The sequence below is a fragment of the Phocoena phocoena genome, chromosome 21, assembly GCF_963924675.1.
Source record: "Phocoena phocoena chromosome 21, mPhoPho1.1, whole genome shotgun sequence".
NCBI lineage: Eukaryota > Metazoa > Chordata > Mammalia > Artiodactyla > Phocoenidae > Phocoena > Phocoena phocoena.
Window position 1 is genome coordinate 13,272,738 of NC_089239.1, and position 12,775 is coordinate 13,285,512.

At 42.6% G+C, this 12,775-nt stretch overlaps 1 protein-coding gene across 1 annotated transcript; it reads right to left on the reverse strand.

Moving 5' to 3' along the window:
* Positions 1-637: 637 nt before the first annotated feature.
* On the reverse strand, positions 638-10,694 carry LEPROTL1 (leptin receptor overlapping transcript like 1). Its single transcript, XM_065899916.1, has 4 exons — positions 10,572-10,694; positions 4,762-4,837; positions 1,776-1,962; positions 638-953 (listed from the first exon to the last, which is right to left on the reverse strand). The coding sequence occupies exons 1-4, from the start codon at positions 10,585-10,587 to the stop codon at positions 837-839; spliced, it is 396 nt and encodes a 131-aa protein (XP_065755988.1). The 5' UTR covers positions 10,588-10,694; the 3' UTR covers positions 638-836.
* Positions 10,695-12,775: the final 2,081 nt, after the last annotated feature.

Here is a 12,775-nt window from a genome sequence, read left to right on the forward strand (position 1 = left end):
TAAAAATTTCACTTATAAATAGAAACAGGATTCAAAAAAATGGAATTTCAACATCGTTTCTTCCCACAATGCAACTCACTCTAATTGTAACATAAATAAAAAGCATATCTCAAAAATCTGCTTTTACACTCTTACCTTTAACAATAAGTTCTTCTAACAATTGAGAATAAAAGCACTCCTTTGTAGCAATTCCATAAAATAATTTTCAGTTCACAAAACACCTGCTTTCCAGCAAAACCAGCAATCCTGATGGAGGGCGTGGCATTAATACTTGGCCCCTCTGAGGTATAAATGCAGCTATATTTGCACTGAGTATATCATCTATTAGGTATGCTAATACTCTGCATGTTTGCATAAAATTGGGAGTGATGTCATCCTGACTGATTGAAAAACTTATCTTTATAACTTTGTGTAGTAATGGAGGTTAAATAATTTTAAGGAAAAAAAAGTACTTTAGCCCAGTAATAGCCAGCAGAACTCTAGTTCCTAACCAATGCAAATGGTTATTAGATTTAAAAAATATTTAACGTTGCATACTGGTTAAAAAAAAACACTGAACAGGGAAAACACATAAATATTTAAATTCAGCAGGACACCACAAAAAGCATACTAGAGATAAGTGTGAAATCAGTCAAGCTTTTCCAAAGGAGAAAATCCTTTTAATCCTTCAGCAAGTCTCTGTGAAAATAGTATGCTTACAATACAAGAGAGAAGGAGCGCCTAGAACACCCCCAAGAGGCTCGCTCCACTGCTCGGCATCACTGCCCCACCTCCTGTGTGCACGGACGGCTGAGAAATGACAAGAAGTCCATCTGACAAGAGTTCAGTAATCCCTTTCACCACTGCTGCCAGCTGAAGTCATCATTGCTGCCAAAGACCAAGAAAAAGCCCAGGATAGTTGCAAAGATGACAGTGTTTCCGGTGAGGACAAGTGCACAAGCTCCCCACTCGATCTACAGAAGAAGACAGAAACGCTCAGTTAACAGACATGAAAAACAATAATGAAACGAAAAGTGAATCAAGGCTCTAGTTGCAGCCAATCACGATCCAAAACAAATACAACTTGTAATAATAACTCTGACGCTGCTGAACATGTAATGCTGTTCTTATGTATCGCTGGTTCCTTTAAAGAGACAGAAAGTCATGGAAGATGGTAATTATTCAAAAGCAAGCCTAACTTCCAGGCCATGAGGAGGTAGCACAGAATTCTACAATTTTCTGTTTACAAAGAAGTTTGCACCAACTCTTCATTAGTGAACCTAAAAATTTTATCTAGAGAGCAGATTAAATTTAAAATATCAGAGATGCAAACACACTCGTGCACATTCTTTTCAAGAGGTGGGGAGTCATCGCCCTCTCCATGTGGAAGGGCGGCCAGGCCGTCTTCTCTGCCAGCTCCACCCGCCCAGAGATGCAGGAGTGAATCTGACTGGTGAGTCTGGGAAGCCTCTTCTACTCTTTGGTGCTTTCCCACCTGCAGAGAACACGGATCTCCTCAGGTCTTCCATGTTTAAGCTATACAGGGCAGGCCAGTGGTTGTTCAGCACTGGCCGAGTCCATGTGCCCAATTCTGACAGTGAAGTACTGGCAAGCCAACTGTCGCTGCCAATGCTCTCCACCAGTTAACAACAACAAAAGTAAGATTTTTATCTCTTATCCTCTAGGCTCCTACGTCTCTTGTCTCTTTTTCATGTCATTTAACAAAAACTTTTTTCCTGAGAAAAACTGAACATAATCTAATGTAAAACCATTAGTAGAAGAATGCTTTCACTTACCAGGTGTGCTCTGGCAAATACAATAGGGAGTCCAAAAGCTGAGACCACGATGCCTGTTGTAAGAAATATGGCCAGTTCCTTACAGGCGTTACTCATAGCGTCCGTATCATCCACTAATCTTCTTGCTATGCAGTATGGAATAGGTGAAAGGATGTAAAAAAACAGAACAAAGAGAGGCCAGTATTGGCTAGAAAAAGAAAAATAAGTTAATGTAGTTTTTGCTATCTTTGTCATTTTCCTCACACAAGATCCACTCTTTTTAAAAATAAGGACTGAAGCATATTGCAAGGTACAAAATACAACACAGTTTAAAAATAAGCTATAACCTGAACACTGAAAAGAGGGACATTTAGAGTCACAGTATTCCTAAAGTTATGATACAATGATTAAATATTTCTCAAATTAAAAGAAAACACTTTATGAATTTTAACAGTTGGAATCAAAGCCCAAAATTAAAAATATATATTTTTTTCATTTTAGGTTATAAATAAAAAGGGATTATTGAAAAATGGAATTATTAACAGTAATTTTTAAAATTCAAGATTCATGCCCTTGACTTCTAACATCCTGCCTTAGCATGAAGCTGAAACACTCCCAAACTTTCCACAGGTCACTAGGAACTCCCAAAATACTGAAATCAAAATACAGAAAATGAACTGACAGTAATATTGAAAACTTTCAGTCAGAATATGAACTTTATCACAATAAAAATAGATGGCTTTTAGTCTACAGTCTAGCTATTGTATTGTGCCAATGTCATTTCCTGTCTGTGATCATATAAAACAGTTGTGTAAGATATTAACACTGGGAGAAGATGTGTGAAGGGTATAAGGGACTTCTCTGTACTACTTTTGCAACTTCTTGAGAGCCCATCGTCATTTCAAAATAAAAAGTTAAAAAGAAACAGATGGCTTTTAAAACTGCCATAAAATAAAACACACATCATAATGGAGATTTGCTTGTACTCAGACACTCATGATAAGCAAAGATTTATCTATATGTTTTTCCTAAAAGATCTTTTCCTAAATATTCTGAGAAAAAAAATTACAAATGGATATAAGTTAAGGGAAAAAAGATGCAAAAATTATAAAAGCACAGAAAGTGAAAAACCAAGGCTGTCTGTGTCTTCCCCACTCCTACTGATCTGGGTCCTTCCATATCCTCATATAGATAAACTTTAAAGATATGAATGAATCACTGCACTTTTAAATTTAACAATATATCTTTTTTGTTTGTTTGCTTTTTTTTTTTTTTTTTTTGCGGTATGCGGGCCTCTCACTGCTGTGGCCTCTCCCGTTGCGGAGCACAGGCTCCGGACGCGCAGGCTCAGTGGCCATGGCTCACGGGCCCAGCTGCTCCGCAGCATGTGGGATCTTCCTGGACCGGGGCACGAACCCATGTCCCCTGCATCGGCAGGCGGACTCTCAACCACTGCGCCACCAGGGAAGCCCTTAACAATATATCTTATTTTACATATTAGCAATCCAGCTCTTATTCTTTTTAAGACTGCCTAGTATTTTCATTGATGGATGTACTATAATTTATCATTTTTCTTTTGACAGACCTTTAGGATGCTTCCAGTTTTTTTTTTGTTGCTGTTGTTATTATAAACAAGGCTGCCATGAACATCCATACTCTCCCCCGACTACACGTATCTTTGCAAACATCTGTAAGTGGATTTCTATGAGTAATTCTAAGAAGTGGAAAGGCTAGTTCAGAGAATATATACATTTTGAGAGCTACTGGCAAGCTGGCCTCCCAGAGGACTTGCACCTACTTAAACTTCCACCCAGAGTACATAACAGTGCTTGTTTGCCATATCTTTTATCTTTGCCAATGGATTTCATTTAATTTTGAGTGAGGGTGAGTATATTTTCATGTTCTTGGTAGCAATCTGCAGTTCTTTTTTCATATTTGTAGTTCATTTTTCTATTGCATTGTCTGTATTTATCTTTTTTTTTGATTAAAAAAATTTTATTTATTTTGTTTATTTATTTTTTTCCCTTTTTTTTTTTTTTTTTGCGATACACGAGCCTCTCACTGCTGTGGCCTCTCCCGTTGTGGAGCACAGGCTCAGCGGCCATGGCTCATGGGCCCAGCCGCTCTGCGGCATGTGGGATCTTCCTGGACCGGGGCACAAACCCACGTCCTCTGCATCGGAAGGCGGACTCTCAACCACTGCGCCACCAGGGAAGCTCTTGTTTATTTATTTTTGGCTGTGTTGGGTCTTCGTTGCTGCGTGTGGGCTTTCTGTAGTTATGGTGAGCGGGGGCTACTCTTCATTGAGGTGCGCAGGCTTCTCACTGCGGTGCCTTCTCTTGCTGCGGAGCACGGGCTCTAGATGTGCAGGCTTCAGTAGTTGTGGTATGCAGGTTCAGCATTTGTGGCTTGCAGGCTCTAGAGTGCAGGCTCAGTAGTTGTGGTGCATGGGCTTAGTTGGGCTGCGGCATGTGGTATCTTCCTGGACCAGGGCTCGAATCTGTGTCCCTGGCATTGGCAGGCGGATTTTTAACCACTGCACCACCAGGGAAGCCCTGTATTTTTCTTACTAATTTATCCTATTAATTAAAAAAAATTCTCTCTGTCCTAAGGAAAGTAATCGTCAAAAGTCATTTACATGACTTCTTTTGTCAGCTGCTCTTGACTCTGCTTACAGGTTTTTGTTTGTTTTTGCTCAAAAGACATTTTACATTTTCTTGCATTTAATTTAATCAATTGGTTCTCAAAATTAAGCAGTAGTGCTGGGCTACTGTGTTGCTATTCTGCCATTAAAGACTCAGCAGTAGTCAAGGACAGCCAAAGTCTTTTTTGCACACTGCTGTCCTAAAATCTTTTCAAACACCTTTTAAGTGAAGACTTAAACTTTGTCCTTGGTAAACGACCATTTCTCAGGATTACTTCTATTGTAGTAAAAAAAATTTTTTTTAATTTTAAAAGTAGAAAAATTTTACACTTAAACACTCAAAAAGACAAAAATCTTACATACTTGTATATTGGAAGGGCACATCCAAGCATCAAAAACATCAGCCCAATTGCTCCTCCAAAGGACAAACTAATCAAAGCTGCAAAGTAAATAATAAAAAGACAAATAGAAATAGTAATTAAATTAAATTAACACTATTTGTATTAATATTACTATTAGCAGTCTGAACATTACCTGTGATCCCAGAGGCAAAAAGCAAAGAAAACACACCAAAAAAAGCAAATGTATTAGTGAATCATCTTCAAAAGCTGAAGTTATCTGGTTTCAGAATAAGTCTTTTGTGGCATCTTCAAAGCAAAATACAGTGATACTGATATTCAAAGCCCTGACCTATCGCCAGCACGTCACCACATTCCCAAATTACTGGTTCCATGTCAAATGAGCATCCCAGTCTGCGAGATCAACGCTCCTCCAGGCATTAGTATGATACTCACTCCTCAGATCATTACAGTTTTGAAAAGTGGTATGTGGAGAAACTCCGCAGTCAACTTGACTGGACTTCAGAAGCCTCATCTATGGGAAACCCTCTCCTGAGCAGTTCCTACTACCTGCACACACACACCCAACAGGCACAGGTGAAAAGTGTCCGTGGATATCTGTAGTCAGTAATCTCAGTCAATTAATTCTGCTACAGAAATTTAAATCGTTTGCAAAACAATAGCTGGGTTTCTTTCCCTAAGTTCCTACACATTAGAAAATCTGCAGGATAACAGGTACAATCCTTCGGTGGTATCACTGTTTTAAGACATTACCACAAGCAACAGATGCATTCTATAGCTGAAATATAGTTTCTGAAGTCACACACACACACTTATACAAAGCATTATGTTTTATAAAGTGTTTTCACATAGATAAGTGAGTAGAAACAACTTCCTTGAATATACATAGTTAACCAATGGCCTAGAATTAAGCAAAGAAACAAACGATCAATTTATTTTGAATTCTATACAACCTATATTTCTGCAACTACAGTGGCTAAGAGAATAACTTACTTTTTTTTTTAATGATGCAGTCCACTAACCTTAACAGAAACATTAAAATTCAAAAGAGCTGTCGAAAGTCTACAAATTACCAAGACAAAAATCCAACATATACAAACCAAAATTAACACAAGGGGTTAAATGCTGCTAAGAACCACTGATATACTTCTCTGAATTAAGATGGTCATAATCAAGGACACCCAATGACATGGGAGCCGGGCAGATTTAGTTTTCATTCAGATCAGTGATGTAGGTCATGTCAACCATGAACACATTTACTTAGTCCTTAATGCCATTAGATTTTCAGTTGCACAAAGAAAAAGACACATTTGCACTTTAATCTGCAGCAAAAGAGGAGCTTCACATTTATAAGGGATGCCATGTAAGCAGTGAGGAAAACACCAAGTTCACTGTTTGTTTTGTTCAGTTCCAGACAGGTCCTCATAAGCTGACCCCACTTCCTTGCTCGGACACACATCACCCCAGGCTAGCACCCCTTGGTCTTGGCACTGCAGCTGTACCGGCCCCCTTTCCTCTCCTGGAAATCAGCCGGCTCCCTCACCCACAGGGCCTTTGCACATGCTATCCCTTCTACCTCAGACGCTTTTTCATTCACTTATTTCATTCAAGAAATGTCTACATAGAACCAAATACCTAACAGGTGCTGGGGACATGTTAAGGCCATGTCACTCACGGAGCTTGAATTCTTGTCCCAGTCCTTGCCTCTTTCTGCCAAGCGAACTCCTACTTTTCCTTCAGGTCACAGCCCAGTTATCTCTTCCTCAGTGAAGTTTTTGCAAAGCCCCTGACTAGACCGATTCCCATTATGTTTTTTTTTTTTCCCATTATGTTTATTTATTCACTTATTCCACAAATATCTACTGAGTGCCTACTGTGTGTCACACACTGTTCTTGACACTGGAGACAGCGCAATGTAAAGAAATCGAAGCTCTTGCTTTCATGCTTACATTCTGGTGGGAGAATAAAGCAATTTTTAAAAAAAGTAAGCAAATAAATGTCAAATGTTATGGGAAAAAAAATCAAGTAAGGGGGTGGGAGTGCTATTCTAGATGCATCAGCTGGGAAGGCGTCTCTGATGAGGAGACATCTAAGCAGAGATCTATATGAAATGAAGAAGTGAATCAATCTCGTGGCTATCTGGGGGGAACATTCCAGGCTGAGGGACGTGCACGTGCAGAGGTCCTCTTTGCTCTGGATGCCTCCCCTGTGCTCATTTATCACAGCTGCAATGTTATACTGATTTGTATTTGTCTTCCCTTGTAAGCTGTTCACACCACAAGAGCAGGGAAAGAGTTCTTCTGTTGCTGATGCTCACGCCTCAGCTCTTAACACTCAATAATAAACGTGTAGAATGAACGAAAGGGAGCAAAGAGAAGAGAGAGAGGGAGATGAAAAAAGAGAAGAGAGCCCAATGCAGCAGAGCAGAAACAGCCGTAACTGAGAGTCAGGAGGCACTGGGTCCCAGCTCCTACCAGCCACTTACTAGCTGACTAAGTCTTCTAAATATCAGTACTTTCTTCTATAAAATAAGGGTTGGACTAGATCTAAAATGCAAATACTTCTCTGAACACTAAAGATACTTGTTATAAGACATGCTGAAGAAGTAAAACACCATCTCTGCTTTGTGAAATATAACTGCCAAACAGCTAAGTTCATCACTATAATAACACCTTATTGATTCAAAAGCCATTTATGCAGCATAGACCTTAGACTCCTAAAGGAAACAGAGACATAACATAGATACCACAAAGCCCATACACTAAAGCTAAAATTCTTTTTTTTTTTTTTTTTTTGCGGTACGCGGGCCTCTCACTGTTGTGGCCTCTCCCGTTGCGGAGCACAGGCTCCGGACGCACAGGCTCAGCGGCCATGGCTCATGGGCCCAGCCGCTCCGTGGCATGTGGGATCTTCCTAGACCAGGGCACGAACCCGTGTCCCCTGCATCGGCAGGCGGACTCTCAACCACTGCGCCATCAGGGAAGCCCAAAGCTAACATTCTTTATAAGGAGACACTTAGACACTTATTCAGAAGTTATTTGTTCATTTTTTGTGACAACTGTGTGTGAATTCCAGCGGAATAAAACCTTTTTATTTTAAAGGATCACCTATGCTCACTTATACATATATATTTCAATAGGCAACTCAGGTACCCAGAAAAAAGTTAAGTGAAAAGTAACTTTTCTTTCCTGGATTACTGTTATCTGTATCTTGTGAAGACAAAATTTTGTAAGCTTATTTTGCTTCCTATATTTAAAGAGATGAGAAATAGGAGGGAGAGCTGCATACAAGCAAGAACTGCCCTCTGATTGGGGGGAAGAGACTAAAAAAAAAAAAAAGGTTAAATTAGGCATAAAAATCTCAAAGAGCATACCAGATTTGCGACAGATAATCTTGGCCAAGAGATAAGTAGCCTTAGGACTTGGTTGCTGAAGTTAACTCTGTTCTATGACAGAGAAAAATTACTTATTCCTTTTTTTTTTTTTTAATTTTATTTATTTTTTGCTGCGTTGGGTCTTCGTTGCTGCGCAGGCTTTCTCTAGTTGCGGCGAGTGGGGGCTACTCTTCATTGCAGTGCGCGGGCTTCTCATTGCGGTGGCTTCTCTTGTTGCAGAGCACAGGCTCTAGGCGTGTGGGCTTCAGCAGTTGTGGCACGTGGGCTCAGTAGTTGTGGCTCACGGGCTTAGTTGCTCCGCGGCATGTGGGATCTTCCCAGACCAGGGCTCAAACCCGTGTTCCGTGCATTGGCAGGCAGATTCTTAACCACTGCGCCACCAGGGAAGTCCCTACTTATGTTCTTATCCTCAAAAAAGAGTCTAAAGTCTTTGGGTACATTCTTAAAAAGTTAATGAAGATGATTTCTTAAAAAAAAAAAAAAACCCAAGGAACTGAAACAAGATTCAGGTATCAAAAAATAATTTTATGTGACATCTCACCTCCCAGTCACGATGGATAAGATAAATGCCAATGGGGTTAAATAAACTGCTCAAAAGTGTTCTCAAAAGTTATAAAGTTTCTCCAGTCTTATGAAATCAGCAATTAGGCTGATTTATATACAAAACTCCTCATTTGTGTATAAATGGTTGTCCTAGATGACACATCAATGAGGCAAAATTTTATGCTGTAATTGAGTGATTTGACATCCAGAAGGCAAAACTTAGATGAGTCTGGTTTCTACTCCCAAAGCCTCCAGGCTGGGGATGGAACAGCCCGATTTATCTAAACTCTCAAAAGACTGGGTGCTAGTTTGTGATTACGAAGAGACTGCAGTAGGAGAAGGGACCAGTTCCCTAACCTGGGAGTTACCAGAAAAATCCAGTATATAACAAAGTAATAGGCAAATGGCTTAAGAAATAAGTCGTGGATTAAATCATAGCAACATAAAGATAGGCCAACAGGAAGAAAACATCCTGAAACAATCATAGCAATCAGAAAATCTTACTGAAACCAAAAGTTAAGTACAATCCCATCTGAGACACTTTCTGCTGATTAATATTCACCTAAGTCCACAATCACAAAGTTATTTTCTTGAGAGAGAGACTCCTGCATTTATTGACAGTAAAGAAATGGAGAAGAACTGAGAAACTGGCAAAGAACTGAGGAACTGGCAACATCCTAAAAAAAAACAGCATTCTACCATAACTGCCTTTCACACAGGGATTTTAAAAGGTCTGCCAGAGTTTAAAAGGAGACTGGAAAGTAACTCAGCTGGTCAATTGACAAAGTTTTCTATAGGAAACGAAATGTCTTCAGACGTTACAAACAAATAAGAAACAGTAAAAATGTGACTCTGGGGAAGCAGCTCAGCAAAAGCTGTCCTTAAAGCAAATAAAAAACACTGTTATTGAAGTTCTTCACTTCCTACTTGCCTGCCCCTTCTACAAAGCCTCAGGTCAGGAAATCAATGTAATTCGTTGTCAAGAATTAAGTTGAAAACGTTCGTAATGGTATTTGCTTCTAACCACGCTAACAAAACTACCAAACAGTTGGAAAGCATGCGACATCCCTTATTTCTAAAGGAAACTGACTAATAAACGAGTACTTTTCCATTGAGTTTTAATGAAAAACTCTTTTGCCTTAAAAAAAAAAAACCAACTAAATAAAAACTTTGAAATGTGAAAAAGCCTCAGCGTGCAACTGTGGAGAGGGCAGGGGGAAGGAGCCCTTTGGGGTCGCTCACAGGGTCTATTCTGTCAGACCAACACCGCAAATCAAAATGCATCCGTTTTAGGAGCGTAAAGCTCTGAGTACGGGTCCTGAGCGTGGATGTGATCGCCGAGGTTTGGGAAAGAACCATCCCTAAGGCCTTCCAGGGCGTTCCTGGGGGACTCGGTTGGGCTCAGCGCCCGAAGACCGCACTCTTGCCTTTAAATGGGAAATGACACTGATTTACCGTAACTGGCATCTCTAGCGACCCCCTCAAAACCACCCTCTGCCCGCCTCGCTCTCGGACGCAAACTCCTGCAAAACATGTGATGGCCCGAGCGGCTGCGGGACTCCGAACACCCCGCGGGCCACTTCGTTCTCCGTACGGGGCGCGACGAGTGGGAGCGAGGCTGCCGAGCTCAGCAGAAAGTGGGGGCTGGTGGACAAGCCGCCGACCCCGCCGTCCTTCCCCCGAGGCCGCCGCGCCCACCTCGGCTCCGAGGGCGCAGGCCGGGGGTTGGGGTCGGGGGTCAGGGCTCTGCCGCCAGCGCAGCGGCCCCGCGGCGCGCGCCCGGCCCCGGGAGGCGGCGTGCGGGGCCTGCGTGGAACCCCTCCCCCTCTCTCGGGGCGGCCGCGCAGCCCTCTGGCCGCCCAGCGCCCCAGGCCCACCTTTGATGCCGGCCATGGCGGTGACGTCGCTCCTGCCTCCGGGACCCTAGGCGACGGCGGCGGCTGCGGCCGGGAGACCGGAGACGCGCGGCGGCGGCCAGACAACACCCGGAAGTGCGCTACGCAGCACTTCCGCCGGCGGCTCGCGCTCGCGCTGGGGCGCTGGGGGCGCGCCGGGCTGGGGGCCTTCGGGCTGACCCCTTCCTCCCCGGCTCTGCTCTCGTGGGATCGCCGACCTGCGAGGCTTCCCGGCCCCGCCCCGGCTCCCGGGCCGTGAAGACTCCAGCTCCCGTGTTCCCTGCAGTGTCCGGGAAACTCCATCCCGCAGACCCCAACGCGCATCCTGCAACCTCCCCATCCTTCGGGAAGGGAGCGCGAGTCAACGCGGTCCTTTGGGAGGCCTGGTGTGATGCCTTTGGGGGATCCTTTTGCGTCCTTCAAAGCGCACCCATTTCTTTCTCCTCCCTATCTTGTAATAAAGGAGCAGTAAGGCCAGTTGGGTGGTCTGCACTAGGCTTCTCGCTTTCCGACACAGAACTAGGGTCTGGTGAGACCCACCTCCAGAGGGAGGAGCGGCGGGACTCAGTAACAAGTGGATTTAATACAAATCCGAGCTCTTGGGAGTCTGTGAGTTTTTTTTGTTTTTTTTTAGTAACAGGGCTAGGAAAAAAGTAAGCAGAGGTACAAATACATTTAGTTAAGTAATCCTACAAATTGAGTGAACATTTACTGATATGTGTGGGGAACACTGAGGTGAGCAAAACCAGGTACGGTTTCTGTCCTCAAGGAACTTACTGTTTAGTGAGAGAGACAGACACGAAAAAGCGTAACATTGCAACAATGATAATTGCAAAGAAAGTGGATAGATAGTCCTGTGACAGTCTTTGATTTAGATCAGGCAGGTGAGATTTCCTTGAGGGAGGGACAACAGCAGGATGAACAGGTGTGTAACTAGGAGAGAAAAGGGAAAAGCCATCATGGGGAAGGGACAGTGTTTACAGGGGTGGGGGAGGTGAAGATCACTTTTAGGAAGCCTTTTGGGGCACAAGCCCTGGTGGCTGAGGGAAGTGCTAGTCCCCTAATTTCCTTTCTTTTTTTAAATTAATTTATTTTTGGCTGTGTTGCATCTTCGTTGAAGGCACTTATTATTTATCTGAACTATATTATTTGTTGGCTGTCTCTCCCACTAGAGTGTAAGTTTGTACAACGTTTTATATTTGTTCACCACTGTCTAGAACTGTACATGGCAACTGATGGGATCTCAAATAACAGAAATTCTCTTTTTAAGGTAATTAGTGAGCTCTACCTTTCAAAATCCAAAGGTCACTTTCAGGCTCAGCGGCCATGGCCCAAGGGCCCAGCCGCTCTGCGGCATGTGGGATCCTCCTGGACCGGGGCACGAACCCGCGTCCCATACATTGGCAGGCGGACTCTCAACCACTGCGCCACCAGGGAAGCCCCCCAAAGGTCACTTTTTGATCCAAACTTTCAACAACAATGGACACTGGTGACCATTCTTTCTCTCAACTACCATACCACTGTTCTCCTGTTTGTTTCTTGTACCTCATCAGAGATTTCTTTTCAGACTCTTTCTAGGAACTTCTGCTCAAGGTTCAAATGTTAGTGTTCTCTTAATTTGGTCCTGGGCCTCCGTCTTTGCTATATCTAAATTCTCTCCCTATGAATTGTATCTCTTCCTGTGGCATTAAATACTGTCTTCTTTTTGATAGCATAACTACCAAGTTTACCTTGGCTTTGAAATTCAGACTTGTATATCCAAGTGTCTATTTGACATGTCTACCTGGATTCCTAAAAGTCACCTCAAACCTAACATGTGGAGACCAGAATTCTCTATTATCTTTATTCCAGTCCCACTTGGTCCCACTCCAAGCCACCACTGTTATGCCTCCTCTTGTTCCACTCTTCCCCAAACTTACTTTGCTTCAGTTGCCCTGGCTTTGTTTGCCTCTCCCAACCCCTAAGTTTTGTTTTATTCATTGCTGTATCCCAAGTGCCTAGAACAGTGCCTGGCAGGTACTGTTAGGTGCTAAATAGATAAAGGTGTTAATCAAATTAGTGAATGATGTTCCTCAAAACAGAAACTTAGGGCTTTTGCATCCACTGTTCCCCAAGCAGTGAAGGCTCTCCCCCGATCTTTGTATTTTCTCATCATTCAGGTCTCAAAGCTTCAAAATCACTTCCTC

Bases quoted from the DNA above. Each gene is read 5' to 3' on its own strand.
- LEPROTL1 (XM_065899916.1), bottom strand. The intron at 1,963-4,761 runs GTATGTAAGATT...TTCTTTTTCTAG, and splicing joins TGTGCCCTTCCAATATACAA to CCAATACTGGCCTCTCTTTG. The intron at 954-1,775 runs GTAAGTGAAAGC...CTTCTTCTGTAG, and splicing joins TATTTGCCAGAGCACACCTG to ATCGAGTGGGGAGCTTGTGC.